At 39.7% G+C, this 15,303-nt stretch overlaps 1 protein-coding gene across 3 annotated transcripts in view; it reads right to left on the bottom strand.

Annotated features, from left to right (window-relative positions):
• LRCH3 (leucine rich repeats and calponin homology domain containing 3) overlaps window positions 1-15,303 on the bottom strand; it is a 101,425-nt gene that overhangs the window by 17,465 nt on the left and 68,657 nt on the right. For 2 of the 3 annotated variants that reach the window (XM_025377726.1, XM_025377725.1), the window contains exons 14-17: window positions 14,140-14,193; window positions 10,155-10,226; window positions 3,639-3,687; window positions 2,874-2,981 (exon numbers count right to left, since the gene is read on the bottom strand). In XM_025377726.1, coding sequence (XP_025233511.1) covers window positions 2,874-2,981; window positions 3,639-3,687; window positions 10,155-10,226; window positions 14,140-14,193 — 283 coding nt within the window. The remainder of the gene's footprint in view (window positions 1-2,873; window positions 2,982-3,638; window positions 3,688-10,154; window positions 10,227-14,139; window positions 14,194-15,303) is intronic. The other variant, XM_025377727.1, reaches the window with a different exon arrangement.

The raw sequence follows: 15,303 nt of genomic DNA, 5'->3' as shown, positions 1-15,303 counted from the left end.
CCGCATCCTGACTTCTAACACTCTGACTGGTTTGGTTCATTTTTGAACTTTGTATAAATTATGCTGTATTGTATGTGTTCTTTTGTTTCTGGCTTCCTTTGAACAATGGTATGTTTGTGAGATTTATCCATGTTGCTGTATACAGGAATTTGTTCATTTTCATTGCTTACATGGTATTCCGTTGTACAAATATACGACAATTCACTTATCCATTCTATTGATGGACATTCAGTTTCCGGCTCTTATGAATAATGCTACTATGAATATTTTTGTACGTTTCTGGCACATGTGTGTACATATTTCTCAAAAGTAAAACTGCTGGTCATAGGATACACAGTCATCCCTAAGTATCCAGGGGAAACTGGTTCCAGAAACTGCCCCTCACTCTCATAACAAACTTGGTGAATCCTCAAGTCACTCATATAAAATGTAGTACTGTTTGCATACAAACTATGCATATCCTCCTTTATACTACACTTTAACTCATCTCTATATTACTTACTTCATATAATGTAAATGCCAAACTGTTACTATATTTCATAATTTGTATTATTTCTTTTTTTTTTTTTTTTTTTTTTGAGACGGAGTCTCGCTGTGTCGCCCAGGCTGGAGTGCAGTGGCCGGATCTCAGCTCATTGCAAGCTCTGCCTCCCGGGTTTCTACGCCATTCTCCTGCCTCAGCCTCCCGAGTAGCTGGGACTACAGGCGCCCACCACCTCGCCCGGCTAGTTTTTTGTATTTTTTAGTAGAGACGGGGTTTCACCGTGTTAGCCAGGATGGTCTCGAACTCCTGACCTCGTGATCCACCCGTCTCGGCCTCCCAAAGTGCTGGGATTACAGGCTTGAGCCACCGCGCCCGGCCTTGTATTATTTCTTTATTGTGGCATTGTTTATTATTGTTGTCTTGTTTCTGAACTTTTCTGTCCATGACTGGTCGAATCCATAAATACAGCATCCGAGGGTACGGAGGCTGACTGTTAACAGTCTTCCATGCTTTCTTACACTCTTACCAGCAGTGCATCTGTAGTTTGACTTTTAAATCTTACTGCGAATCCATCTGTTGGTAACATTAAAGGTAAGTTGTGTTTTTTTGTTTTTTTTTGAGACAGAGTTTTACTTTGTCACCTAAGCCGGAGTGCAGTCGCGCAATCTTGACTCACTTCAGGCCTCAACCTCCTGGGCTCAATCCTTCCTCCCGCCTCAGTCCCCCAAGTAGCTGTGACTACAGGTCTGCACCACCATGCCTAATATATATATATATATTTTTTTTTTGAGATGGAGTCACACTCTGTTGCCCACGCTGGAGTGCAGTTGTGCAATCTCGGCTCACTGCAAGCTCCGCCTCCCAGCTTCATGCCATTCTCCTGCCTCAGCCTTCCGAGTAGCTGGGACTACAGGCGCCCACCACCATGCCCGGCTAATTTTTTTTTTTGTATTTTTAGTGGTGACGGGGTTTCACCGTGTTAGCCAGGATGGTCTCGATCTCCTGACCTCGTGATCCACCTGCCTTGGCCTCCCAAAGTGCTGGGATTACGGGCATGAGCCACCGCACCCAGCCAATTTTTTGTTTTTTTTAAGAGACAGGTTTTGCCATGTTGCACAGGCTGGTCTCGAACTCCTGAGCTCAAGTGATCCCACCTACCTCGACCTCCCAAAGTGCCAGGATTACACACACGTGCCACCACGCCTCGCCTATTTTTAAATTTTTGTTGAGACGTAAGTTTCACACTGTCATCCAGGCTGGAGTGCAGTGGCGCAATCTCAGCTCACTACAACCTCCACCTGCTGGGTTCAAGAGACTCTCTGCCTCAGCCTCCCAAGTAGCTGGGATTACAGGCGCCTGCCAGTTTTTTTGAGACATGGTCTTAACTCTGTCCCCCAGACTGGAGTATAGTGGCGCCATCTTGGCCCACTGCAACTTCTGGCTCCCAGGTTCAAGAGATTCTCCTGCCTCAACCTCCTGAGTAGCTGGGATTACAGGCACCTGCTGCCACGCCCAGCTAATTTTTGTATCTTTTCAGTAGAGATGGGGTTTCACCATGCTGGCCAGGCTGGTCATGAACTGACTGATGTGATCTGCCTGCCTTGGCCTCCCAAAGCGCTGGGATTACAGGTGTGAGCCAGCGTGCCCAGCCAATTTTTGTATTTTTAGTAGAGACAGGGTTTTGCCATGTTGGCCTTCTGACTCAAGTGATCTGCCTTCCTCGGCCTCCCAAAGCGCTGGGATTACAGGCATGAGCCACCACGCCTGACCTTATTTTTGTTTTTGTTTTTTTTTTTTTAAGAGACACAGTCTTGCTCTGTTGGTCAAGCTGGAGAACAGTGGTGCTTTTAATTATAACTCACTGTAACCTTGAACTCCTGGATTCAAGCAATCCTCCCCGCCAGCCCCCCAGGTAGCTGGGACCACAGGCACACACAACCATGACAAAAGTCGTTATTTTTGACTTAAAATGTTTGTTTCCACTCCCAGGTAACTTCTTTGGGACCAGGGAGAAATCTGTCATTATTAACTAAAAGAACATGAGATTTTAACTAGATTTTTAAAAAATTAATTGTTTTAAGAAAACAGCTTTTATCAATAGAAAAATGTGAATGAGTTCATTACCAAGACAAAGAACATTCTCTAAAGCCTTGAAACAGCATTTTATTTGTTCAAACACTCTATAACCTGCTTTTAGGTGTTACTAAGAAATTTTCTAATCCAAACAAATTCAGGTAAGATTTTCCTGCTTTAGTATCAGTGAGATCACAGACACATGCTTTTGCCAAGCTGAGAGTCTGGTGTAGAAGTTTAAAAGCATCCATTTAACAGCTAGCGTCATTGTGCAAACCTCCCCTCGCCCCTGGCTTTTAAAATCACTACCACCTACCTTTGTTGGCTTCTGCCCTGCCACCTGCTCGGAAAAGGAAGCTTTCAGGGCGCTGAGGCTGATTTCTCTGGATAGCAGCAGGAAAAGCATATGTGGAGGAATGATGAACTAAATCAGCATGAAAAGTAAAATGAGATTAAAGGAGATGAAAAGAAAATATAATAGCAGACATACAAGTTACAAAAGTAGCAAGTAAAAAATAAAATTAAACATGGCAAAGATATAAAATAATCCTATTTAATAATGAAAAGTCTGGTACAGAAAAGTAATCATGAAAGCAGGAGGCCTGCTTGTATGTATTTTACACTGTCATGTTATTTTTGGTGTATCAATACAGGCAGAATGAATGCTAACGTACTGAACAGTCTCCTGCAGACCTATGGCCCTGCTAGCTGTTGTTCACTTACTCATATCAAATGGCTGACGAGCTGAACAACCAATTTAATTTAAAAATGGAGGGAAAAAAACCCAGTGGTTTCCAATTCTGTATCTGATTTCTATCTCAGAAAAAGCAGTCGCAGCTCTCTAACAAGTAATTTAGGAAAATCTTGGTAAAAAATTATAATCTTGGCAGGGTGCTGTGGCTGACATCTGTAATCCCAGCACTTTGGGAGGACAAGGCAGGAGGATCACCTTGAGCCCAGGAGCTTGAGATCACCCTGGTCAACATAGAAAGGCCTTGTCTCTATTTATTATTATTTTTTAAATAAAAAGAATAAAGAATTATAATCTTGATGTGGTAAAGTGCACCTTTGTGTCTATTACCTGTTTCTGTTGTAGGTGAACTTAATAGAGTATTAGGTCTGTCATCACTCTGTGGAGAAACAGACATATATCAATAATTGTTACTCAAGAAGAAATACTTTCTACTTTTATGGTAATTTTGAAATTATAAAAGACAAAAAACAGGTAACTCTCCTTCACGATTAAGTCTAGAGATGAGAATTTGGGCCAGGTATGGTGGCTCGTGCCTGTAATCCCAGTACTTTTGGAGGCTGAGGTGGGAGGATTACTTGAGAGCAGGAGACCAGCCGAGGCAACATAGCGAGACCCTGTCTATACAAAACATTTAAAAAATGAGTCAGACCTGGTGGTGTGTTCCTGTAGAGGCTGAGGTGGGAGGATTATTTGAGCCCAGCAATTAAAGGCTGCAGTGAGCTATGACTGCGCCACTGCACTCCAGCCTGGGTGACAGAGGGAGACTCACTCTCTTTCTCTCTCTCTCTTTTTGAGACAGGGTCTCACTCTTGTCACCCAGGCTAGAGTGCAATGGCATGATATCCTAGGCTCAGGTGATCCTTCTACCTCAGCCTCCCAAGTAGTTAGGAGCACATCACCATGCCCAGTTTTGTATTTTTTGTAGAGACAGGCTCTTGCCATGTTAGCCAGGTTAGTCTCAATCTCCTGAGCTCAAGTGATGAACCTGCCTCAGCCACCCAGTGCTGGATTATAGGCATGAGCTACCGTGCCTAGCCTGACCCCCTCTTTAAAAAAAAGAAAAAAAAAAAAGAAGAAGAAGAAGAAGAAAAAGAAATGAGGATTTGGTGAAATGAATTAATTCTGTATTTTTAAAAGCAAGATTTTATTTTATTTTATTTTATTTTGAGACGGAGTTTTGCTCTTATCGCCCAGGCTGGAGTGCAGCGGCACAATCTTGGCAAACCGCAACCTCTGCCTCTCGGGTTCAAGTGATTCTCCTGCCTCAGCCTCCCAAGTAGCTGGGATCACAGGCGTGCACCACCATGCCTGGCTAATTTTTTTGTATTTTTAGTACAGATGGGGTTTTTCCATGTTAGGCTGTTCTAGAACTCCCGACCTCAGGTGATTCACCTGCCTCGGCCTCCCAAAATGCTGGGATTACAGGCATGAGCCACCACGCCCGGCTTTTTTTTTTTTTTTTTTGAGATAGAGTTTCACTCTCACTGCCCAGGCAAGAGTGCGATGGAGCAATCTCGGCTCACCACAACCTCCGCCTCCCAGGTTCAAGTGATTCTCCTGCCTCAGCCTCCCAAGTAGCTGTAGCTGGGATTACAGGCATGTGCCCCACGCCCAGCTAATTTTGTAATTTTAGTAGAGACAGGGTTTCTCCATGTTGATCAGGCTGGTCTCAAACTCCTGATCTCAGGTGATCCACCTGCCTCGACCTCCCAAAGTGCTGGGATTATAGGCATAAGCCACCACGCCCGGCCTAGTCGTGTTTATATAAAGACAGTCCATTATTTAACAAGCTCCTCCTAAGACTATGAAAAATGATCATCCTAAGACAGAAAATGTTACTGGGAAATATATGAGAAAGAAAAAGCAACATTTTATTTTCTAATAGTATTTCTCCATAATAGTTTCTAAAGTACTTTTTTCTCTGGAGAATAAAATTTAATATTTTCAAAAAGTAATACAGTTCCCTAATTTCAGTTACGAAAGAAGATGTTTAAGAGATGATAGATATATTTTCTACACTAGTATTTGAGTCCAAGACATTTTCAATTCATTGACCGAAAGAACTGTAAAAAGAAGGAAGAACTAGCTAAACAGTTACAAAGCTTACCTAAAGAAAGAGAAATGTAGTTAAGCTAATTTACAAAGAAATGTTGGTTGACTGGGTTAAAGATGTTGAAGACTTGGCAGGGGAGTACAATTAAGAAACGCCAGAGGGCACGATGGGTCACGCCTATAATCCCAATATTTTGGGAGCTGAGGTGGGCAGATCACGTGGTCAAGAGATCAAGACCGTTCTGGCCAACATGGTGAAACCCCGTCTCTAATAAAAATAAAAAAATTAGCTAGGCATGGTGGCGGGCACCTGTAGTCCCAGCTACTTGGGAGGAGAATCACTTGAACACGGAAGTGGAGGTTGCAGTGAGCCGAGATGGTGTATTCCAGCCTGGGCGACAGAGCAAAACTCTGTCTCAAAATAAACAAACAAACAAAAAGCTAGAATAACATTAACAGTTTTTTAGGCCTTGATATCTAATTGCCTTGAAATATAATCTAAATATGTTATAACTTTATGATATAACTAAGGCACATTTCTGGACATAATGACCCTAAAACTAACACAAACATACACATCTGCTCCCACGCTTTCCCCACCATTGGCTTCAATATTTTCAGAACTCTTACATCGCTACTTAGAGTTGAGTCAGATACATTAATGATGACAAATAATTTTAACTGCTAAAAATAAATAAATAAATAAACCAAGGCCATCTATTGAGAAAATTCTTAAGACTCACCTGCAGACAATTTTCTGGTAACAATTCCTTACTTTGATATCACAGGTTGAGAACTAAGATTTCAACTGTGAGCTGCGCTCGTAAGGCAGAGCGCTCACATCTTAGGTGAAAAAGCCATGTCTGTCAGGGTTACAGATGCCAGTAAACTAAGTTCTGGGTGAGCTGCGCTCGTGAGTAAGGCAGTGTGTTCACATCTTAAGTGAAAAAGACACGTTCATCGGGTTTATAGATGCAAGTAAACTAAGTTCTAGGTGTTGAGAAAAAATGGAAATTTAAATAAGAAATTTAATTCAAACAAGAGTAACAGAAACTGATAAAAGGAATGAACAGGTAAATGAGGCAAAAGCCAGATATCTTTATAAGGAAGTAAAAGACTATGTTTATTTTCAAGGGCTGTGAACAAGTAGAAAGTTGGTTAAACAAAGATATGTTCAAGGACCAATAACACAAAAAGAGAAACATTCAAGGTACAGATTATTCTAAACATGGAGGAAAAAATATTTCCCAAAACTTAAAAAACACTTATTTATAGGACACAGACTGGAAATTTAAACGTATTAAGGAGTAAAAGGAGAAAGTTAATAGGCGACTTTATTAGATGAGAAAGAAGAGCTGAAACAAACAACGAACAACACTGAAGGGCAGCGAACGTTCTCACCCTTCGGTTTGAAACAGCAACAGGCCAGGTGTAGTGACTCACACCTGTAATCCCAGCACTTTGGGAGGCAGAGGTGGGTGGATTGCCTGCAGTCAGGAGTTTGAAACCAGCCTGGCCGACATGGTAAAACCCCATCTCTACTAAAAATACAAAAATTAGCCAGGCGTGGTGGCGTGTGCCTGTAATCCCAGCTACCCGGGAGGCTGAGGTGAGAGAATCACGTGAAACTGGGAGGCGGAGCTTGCAGTGAGCCGAGATCTCACCACTGCACTCCAGCCTGAGTGACAGAGCAAGACTCCATCTCAAAGGAAAAAAAGCCAAAAACAGCAACAAATAATACACAACTGGATATGATGAAAACAAAGCCAGAATAGAGGAGACCTGTAAAAATGGTTTCTGAAATGTATTTTTATTAAAGCTGTAAATCTAAGTGACTTGCATTCTAGGATACCAAAATAATTAGCATAAATCACTGTGAGGCCATTAACTACATTTGGGAACTCCTAGAAAACTGGAGAGCAAAAAAAGGTTAAGAAATAATCTCTCACTAGAGAATTTAGGCAACGGAAAGAAAACCTCAGAAACTGATACAAACTCAACTTTTACGCCTGGCTAAGCAATAAAAGAAATAAATTCATAAGTATAATGTATAACCGCTGTGAATGTAATACAGAAACTAAAAAATAAAGAATAAATCTTTTAAAATAATCATTTGACAATACAGCAGGTCTGATAGAAAAAAAGACTTATCTAAAGTCTAACAAAGTTTTCTATTTAATCTCACGTGACAGTCACCGTAGAACAAGACAATGTGGTCTGTCTGGATCACACGGCTTTTGGCACAGTCAAAACAATTCTCAGTTATGACTCTGAATAAGCCACAATGCCTGAAGGTATTCACGGCGTACAAGTTACCTTCTCTCCCATACAACTAGAATGGTGCTAGTTATGTACCTTCCTTGAGATAATTTTGAAAAAACGTTTCTGAAACAATTTTCTGTGTTGTTCCAATAAGGATCCCAGTTGAGAAAGGCTAGCAAAGGATTAATATGGAAGAGAATTATAAAGATTTTCAGGAGGCATCCAGCATGTAGCGTATGTTCAATAATAACCAGAGAAGGTTTCTTAGATTTACAGTTGTTATAAAGTTGAGGTTATTAGCCGGGCTTGGTGGCGGGCGCCTATAATCCCAGCTACTCAGGAGGTCGAGGCAGGACAATCGCTTTAACCCAGGAGGCAGAGGTTGTAGTGAGCCGAGATCGTGCCATTGCACTCTGACCAGGGCAACAAGAGCAAAACTCCGTCTCAAAAAAAAAAAAAAAGTTGGGGTCAGCATTTAAAAAAACACGATGCAGACTAAACTGAGGGTTCCCAGAGGCTGGGAAGGGTAGCGGGAGGGTGGCAGGAGGAAATGGGGACAGTTAATGGGTCCAAAAAAAATAAAAAGAATAAGATCCAGCATTTGATAGTACAAAATGGTCATCATAGTCAATAATTTAATTGTACATTTAAAAATAACTAAAGGAGTATAATTGGATTGTTTGTAACACAAAGGATAAATGCTTGAGGTGACGGACAGCCCGTTTACCTGATGTAATTATTACGCATTGTATACCTATATCAAAATACCTCATGAACCCCATATACATACTTGCTATGTACCCACAAAAATTAAAAACTAAAAAAAAAAAAAAAAAGGGCATGATACAAGAATTCGGTTTTAATGTTTTTAGAGATACAGTCTTGCACTGTCCCAGGCTGGGGTGCAGTGGTGTGATCGCAGCTACTGCAGCCTTGAATTCCTGGCCTCAACTGTAGTCCCCCCTCCTCAGGCTCCCAACTCTGGGATCACAGGTGTGAGCCAGTGTGCCTGGCTCAATGCAACAATTTGAAAGTATTCTGGTACATTAGACAAGTAAAAATATTCAAACACCAAAATTAAATTTTTAGGAAAAAATAAAGAATACAACATGAGGAAAATAAGTGTCACTGAGAAGTTGAAGGCGGTTGGGCACAGTGGCTGACACCTAGTACTTTGGGAGGCTGAGGCAGGATGATCTCTTCAGCCCAGGAGTTTGAGGCCAGCTTGGGCAATACCGTGAGACCTTGTCTCTACAAAAACTTAAAAAATTAGCCCGGCATGGTGGTGCACATCTGTATTCCCAGCTACTCAGGAGGCTAGGGTGGGAGGATCCAGCCTGGGAGACACAGTAAGACCCTGTCTCAACACATAAAAGAGGTATAATTAAAACATTTGAGAATTACAGTGGATACTGGGCAAAATGAAGATCAAAAATTTAAAAATCACCCTAAATGAGCAAGCTTTAATGAGGGATGTATTTCTAGTTGTGGACCATGAAGCCAGAATGGAGGGCAGAGAACTTGTGAAAATTCATTAAAGATTAACAGGCTGGGAAAGGCATGTAAAAGGATCTGAGTTTATTGAGGAAGAAGCTAAGGATGGCATCGTAATTGTTTTTAAATTCTTACATTAAAAAATTTGTATTTTGTGTAAAAAAAAAAAAAGGATTCTTACACTAAAAAATGCTAAATAACTAGAAAATCTCCACTCTGAAAAGAAACAAAGTATAAACCATAGCAGGACAGTTGTAAGTTAGACAAAGGACTTCTTGACAGTGAGAACTGTTCATCATTTTGTACATATCCAGTGACAACAAATAAGGAATTACCACTCCTAGAGGCCTTCAAAATATAAAATACTGCAGGTTTTAATTTTTAGAGTTTAAATTTTTCCAGAAGGTGGAATGTATCATCTCTTACGACATTATTGTTGAAAAAAGCAGGGGGTTGCGATTTTTTTCTTATAGGGCCGGACTCTACATATTTTAGGCTTGCAGGTATATGATCTTGGTCACAATTATTCCACCTCAGCTGTTTACTATGCAAGCAGCCATAGGCGATGCATAAACACAAGGGATTGGTTATATAAAAATAAAGCTTTATTTAAAAAAACAAGTGGCCTTGGGGCCATAATTGGTTAACCCTATGGTAGGGTTTTGGTGGTGATAGTGTTTTGGACTCACATTATTTTGCATGCACATTAGACGACAGAGTTAATTTGATATTATATTATATGCTAACCAAAGTGAAATAACTCACGACAAAAAAACTTTTGATAAAAAAATCAGAATGACACATCAAACAGAATCTGAATACAAAGAATTAATATGAGCTCTGTGACTGTCTCTAGCATCGTAAAACTTTCAAACAATTTCAAGGGAAATCAACGTTAAACTCAAACAGTTTCATAAACAGGTATATTTATATGATCCTATATTTCAGATTGTTAGATCAATTCACTGAAAAATTCAAGGCCTTATATGTACCCCCTCCCCAAACTTCCTGGTGAATTACAATAACAAGAGATACCTTAAGAGGCGTGAAGGCAGAAGAATGAGGCAGGGGAGCAGCACAACCCACTTGATTCAAACCTGACAGCGACTGCATTTCAAATGAGAAAGAGAAGAAACAGAAGGCAGCACTGATATTAGCAACTGTCAGGCAGGCAGATCTGACTAGTGAAATGAGAAAAGGAAAGGTCACGGACAGCCTTTCCAATGGTTTACTAAGCTATTGACAGGCCAGAAAGAGAACACTTGGGGGACAAAAACCCATCAACACAGTTTTTCCACTTGTGTAATTCAGGATAGTCTCAGTACCTCATGCCACACTAATCAAGAAATGGGAGGCATGATTTATTAAAAATGATTTTATGCAGAAATAAAACAGAACATCAACAATTTTAGCATAGTAGCCTTGAAACAAATGAGTCCTGTTCCTATGATGGGGGATTTTAACCAAGCAGAACTGGTATGAATAAAAACAATATTTTTTCAACATTAATCCAAATTAGATATAATGAGGATGTGAGGATTCTGCATCAGCCTGAAGGAGGAACCGGCATTTCATCTCTGCCTCTGTGAAACTCCCACTGACTGTAAGAGAGGAAGGTGGAATTTCCTTTTTCTTCGAATCCTTTATCTTTCACCAACCAACATACAGCTGGTTAGATGTACTGGAGATATAGTTAGATTGTATATATATAATTATTGTCAATTAAAAAGAAAAAATTTTAAAGTATTTATTATATAGAATTTTGATTATAGGTAAGAGATGCTCAAAACATGACAATTTTTCTCCTTTGCCACACGGAGAGTGGAAATCAGAGAAGACAACACTGTCACAAAGGGCACTGGGTAAGGTTTTACCTATTAAAACAACAAAATGCCAAGAGCTTAAAAATAGTGAAGTCTTTATAAGTAATTTTTAAAAACTTAAACTAGGACAACAAATTTCTAAACCATAAGATAAATGAACAAGAAAACAAATGGGTGTTTAGGAAAAGGTATGTATATGGTCAATAAAATAAATACGACTGTATTTTTAATGAGAATTAACGTATTTTTATTTGACAAAAGAAGCATGTTAACACACAATGTATTACATGTATCACAAAATCTATCTTAAGGCAGCAAATAGTGAAGATAAAAATATACCACAGAACACAACTGTGACAATGGTAACACACTGTGTATGCTTCTGGGGTTTAGATTGCCTGGGCCTACTTTTTAATCAGAGGTACTGGAACGACTGTCAATGTCAAAGATGAAAAGGAAAACTAGGAGTGGATGAAGAAGAGGTAAAATGAGCCTCATGAGACCTGATACAGACGAAAGCAACAGGAGCTTGAGGGGTAGCCCGAAGAGAATGTCAGTGTAACTGATATTAGCTGTTATAAATCTTTATTTCAAATCGTATGTTTCAAGGTCTTTAGATCAAATTCAGCATTTACCTTAGGATATCATTCATCAGACCTTTTCATCATGAAACAATATAATAACCAGTAGATACACAGAATTTATGTGTTCATTCAGGAAATATTTACTGACCACCTAATATATCCCAGGAACGGTGGTAGGGATGGAGTAAATTAAGTATATTAAGACAAAATAAAACATCCTTGTGCTCATGAAGCTTATAGTCCAGTAGTCCAAAAGAAAAGAGATAATAAAAGAATAAACAAGCTGGGCACAGTGGCTCATGCCTGTAATCTCAGCACTTTGGGAGGCTGGGGCAGGAGGATTGCTTGAGCCCTGGAGTTAGAGACCAGCCTGAGCAACACAGTGAGAACCTGACTCTACAAAAAATTTAAAAATTAGCCACGTGTGGCACGAGCACCTGTAGTCCCAGCTACTCAGGAGGCTGATGCTTCAAGGAACCATGTTCATGCCACTGCACTCCAGCCTGGGCAACAGAGGGAGACTCTGTCACAAAATAATTAAATAAATAAATAAAAATTTTTTTAAAAGTAAAATTAAAAATAAAATAAAAATAAAAAATAATAAACACCCAAATAAAAGTACCATGATTAAAAAAAAACTGCTGTGACAACAGTAACACACCAAGTATACTTCCTGGGCCTCCTTTTCATCAAATGTACTGGAGCTCCTGTCAGTTTATTTAACTGTCCAGCTGTGGGCTGACGTAAGGGCAGTGGGCTGCAGAAAAGCCATGTTAAAGATGGGACACTCAAACAAATACCTGAGAGATGAACAGGAATTAATCAAGGGGTATATGCAGGGAGGAAAAGGCATTCTATGTAAAAGAAACAGCATTTGCAAAGGTCTGAGATGGGAAAGGGCTTATGATATTTGAAGAGTTGGAAAAATGTTGGTATAGCAACAGCCCAGAGAGGAGACTGGAGATGGAGGCAGTAGACAGAGCACGAAGGAGCTTCGAGGCCACATTTAGACTCCACTCGAAGCAACAGGAAGCCTTCTGAAGCATAGTTTTGATAAGATGAGGTTTTATTTAAAATATGACTCTTTTTGCACAGTGTTGGTTGGACATTATTTGGCATACAAAGAAATGTGAGATGTGCTTTTAAAGGTCATCATACTTAGAAGAAATTCCTTGCTTTTAAAGGCCATCTAATTTAGAGGATCAGATATGAATACTGGTAGCTAAAACATAAGGGAATGTGTTTTGACAAATGGCTGAAGGGAATTTCAAGTTACACACTAAGGGGATTTTGCTGTTGTTGTTTTTCTAAATTGCACTATTTCCTTGACAAAAGAGTCTTGGACTCAGACTTATACCACTTATTACATGTGTTATTAACCCTTCAGTTTCCTAACGGTTTCCAGCTACAGCCCGGTGCTGAATGCAGGTCCTCCCATCAGCCAGACAGATGTGGATTTTCCCAGCCTTGCACTTACTATCTATGCGACCTTGGACAAGCCACATTCTGGGCCTCAGAAATCATCTGTCAAAACCTGCTAAATTTAACTTTCACTCTTAAGGTTGCTGTGAGGAACAAACGAGATAATTTTGGTGAGTGTTTGGATCATTGGAGGCTCTCAGTATTTGTCTAATTTTTAACTTGTTATTCGCTTCTTAGGCCAATTCACTTACACTAAAACTCTAGAGTCTGATGACTGTATTCACCTATAAGACTGCCCAGTTAAAAGGTGTTTTATCCATCTCAAAGGAAATGAAGATTGCAGAATACACAGAAATGTGAACAGACCATGGAAGTTTGTGTAACAGGAAAGTCATGCTGAAGCGTGCAGCTCATGCAGTAGTATGCAGCCTGGCAGCAGTTACTAGCACGAGACAGAACTGCTGTAGATACTAGACTTCTGAACCGCACTACTACGAAAAAAATAACATAAAACATGATGGGGAAAGAAATTCTATAAACGGTCAGAATTCTCTCGCAAGGCTAATAAAAGTAAGGCTTTAAATAAACTTTCCATCTTATACTCATTTTCAGCTGATGAAACAGGCAATAAAAGTAAACCAGTGTTAAACATGATCAGCAGTTAATGTTTCCTTAAGTTTAAAAAATGAACATGAAGGAATAATCTTGAGATGTAAGTATTTAAAACCAAAGTGAAGGATTTTCTGTAGCTGAAAATACATAATAAAATAGGATGTCAAATACACAGTTGTGCAATCAGTGTCATGGGCCACCTTAGCATACAGGTGACCCATGCGCCAAATTAATGATGAATAAAGTAAGTGCTCCTGGAATTAGACACATTTAAAACATGAATATTACGTTATGCCTCTGTCTCCAGCACACACACAAAGCCAATATGGTTCTCAATGCAAATGTTTGACTCTTGGTGGCCCTGACGAAGACATGAGCCGCAGGACTCTGACTTTGAAACACTGGGTCAGTCACAAATAGTCATGTGGGAAAATGGTTTAGTTCTTTATAAAGCATTTAGTAATGATGCTCATCATGTTTTATGGTATTTAGATATAGTTTCTGAATAAAAAGTACAAGAGCTATCCTTTAATCTCTAAACACAGAAACGTAAAACTCCATTTTGTGCGAAACTCTTACCACTAACAAGGCACTATCATCAGTGTGCTGAGACCTTCTGGATGGGAAGGGGCACTGGAGAGGTGAGAAAAATGAAGCAATGTCAAAAACAAACTACGCACACGTGTGACGTATTTCACGAATACACACACAAGGAAAGAGACATATTAAGACATACTTTTGAAGATGCTGACATAGAGGACCACATTCACAATCATCTGGAATTCACGCACTATAATAGTCAGTAAGCTGGTTCTGAGTACTGATTTTCTCCCAGAGTTTAAACAACTTCAAATCGGATCTTACTGCCTAAAACCTTCCAAAGCAAGGAGGGAGCAGAAAGCTGGAGAGAGACGTAACAATAACATAAAGAACCTGCAGTCATTTAGTGAGCCAGTGACAGACCAGTAGCCCAGGGGTCATAATTTCTAGTCTAAGTATCTCTTCATTTTCTTTCTCAAGCAAAATGAAAAGTACGATTACAATTTTTAGAACTGTTTATGTTCTTTTCCTGTGGAGCTTTAGTTTTCTTGAGAATGAATTACTTGAAAACAATCATCAAGAAGGAAATATTGGGTAAAAAAGAAAACGTATATTAAATTTATCAAACTTGTTACCAGGTGAAGAAAACACAGCTGAACAGGCTGGAGTCAATCTTTCAGGTATTATACAAATATATAATGTTCTAACACAAAAAAAATTAGAAGTAGTTCTATGATAAAATTTTTTAAAAACCTCTATAATGGACAACTGAAAACATTTCAAACAATACACTTTCCCTTACCAGAAACACTTGTGCTTTAAAAAACCTTTATAATGGACAACTGAAAGCATTTCAAACAATACACTTTCCCTTACCAGAAACTCTTGTGCTTTAAAAACACAGAAAATTGCTACTTGTAAAGCCCCAGGTGTTAGGTTTTCAAATAACTTATTTTATGAAAAGCAAAGTCAAAATTCACATGAGACAACGCTTTTATGCATTTTTCAAGGAGGTAATGATCATAAATTGAAAAAACTGGGTCAGGCGCAGTGGCTCATGCCTGAAATTCCAGCACTTTGGGAGGCCAAGGCAGGAGGATTACAAGGTTAGGAGTTCGAGACCAGCCTGACCAACACAGTGAAACCCTGTCTCTACTGAAAATACAAAAATTAGCCAGGCATGGAGGTGGGCGCCTGTAATCT

This window comes from Theropithecus gelada, chromosome 2 (assembly GCF_003255815.1).
Source record: "Theropithecus gelada isolate Dixy chromosome 2, Tgel_1.0, whole genome shotgun sequence".
Classification (NCBI taxonomy): domain Eukaryota; kingdom Metazoa; phylum Chordata; class Mammalia; order Primates; family Cercopithecidae; genus Theropithecus; species Theropithecus gelada.
The sequence above is the reverse complement of the archived record's forward strand: the minus strand, read 5'-3'. Positions and strand labels throughout refer to the sequence as shown.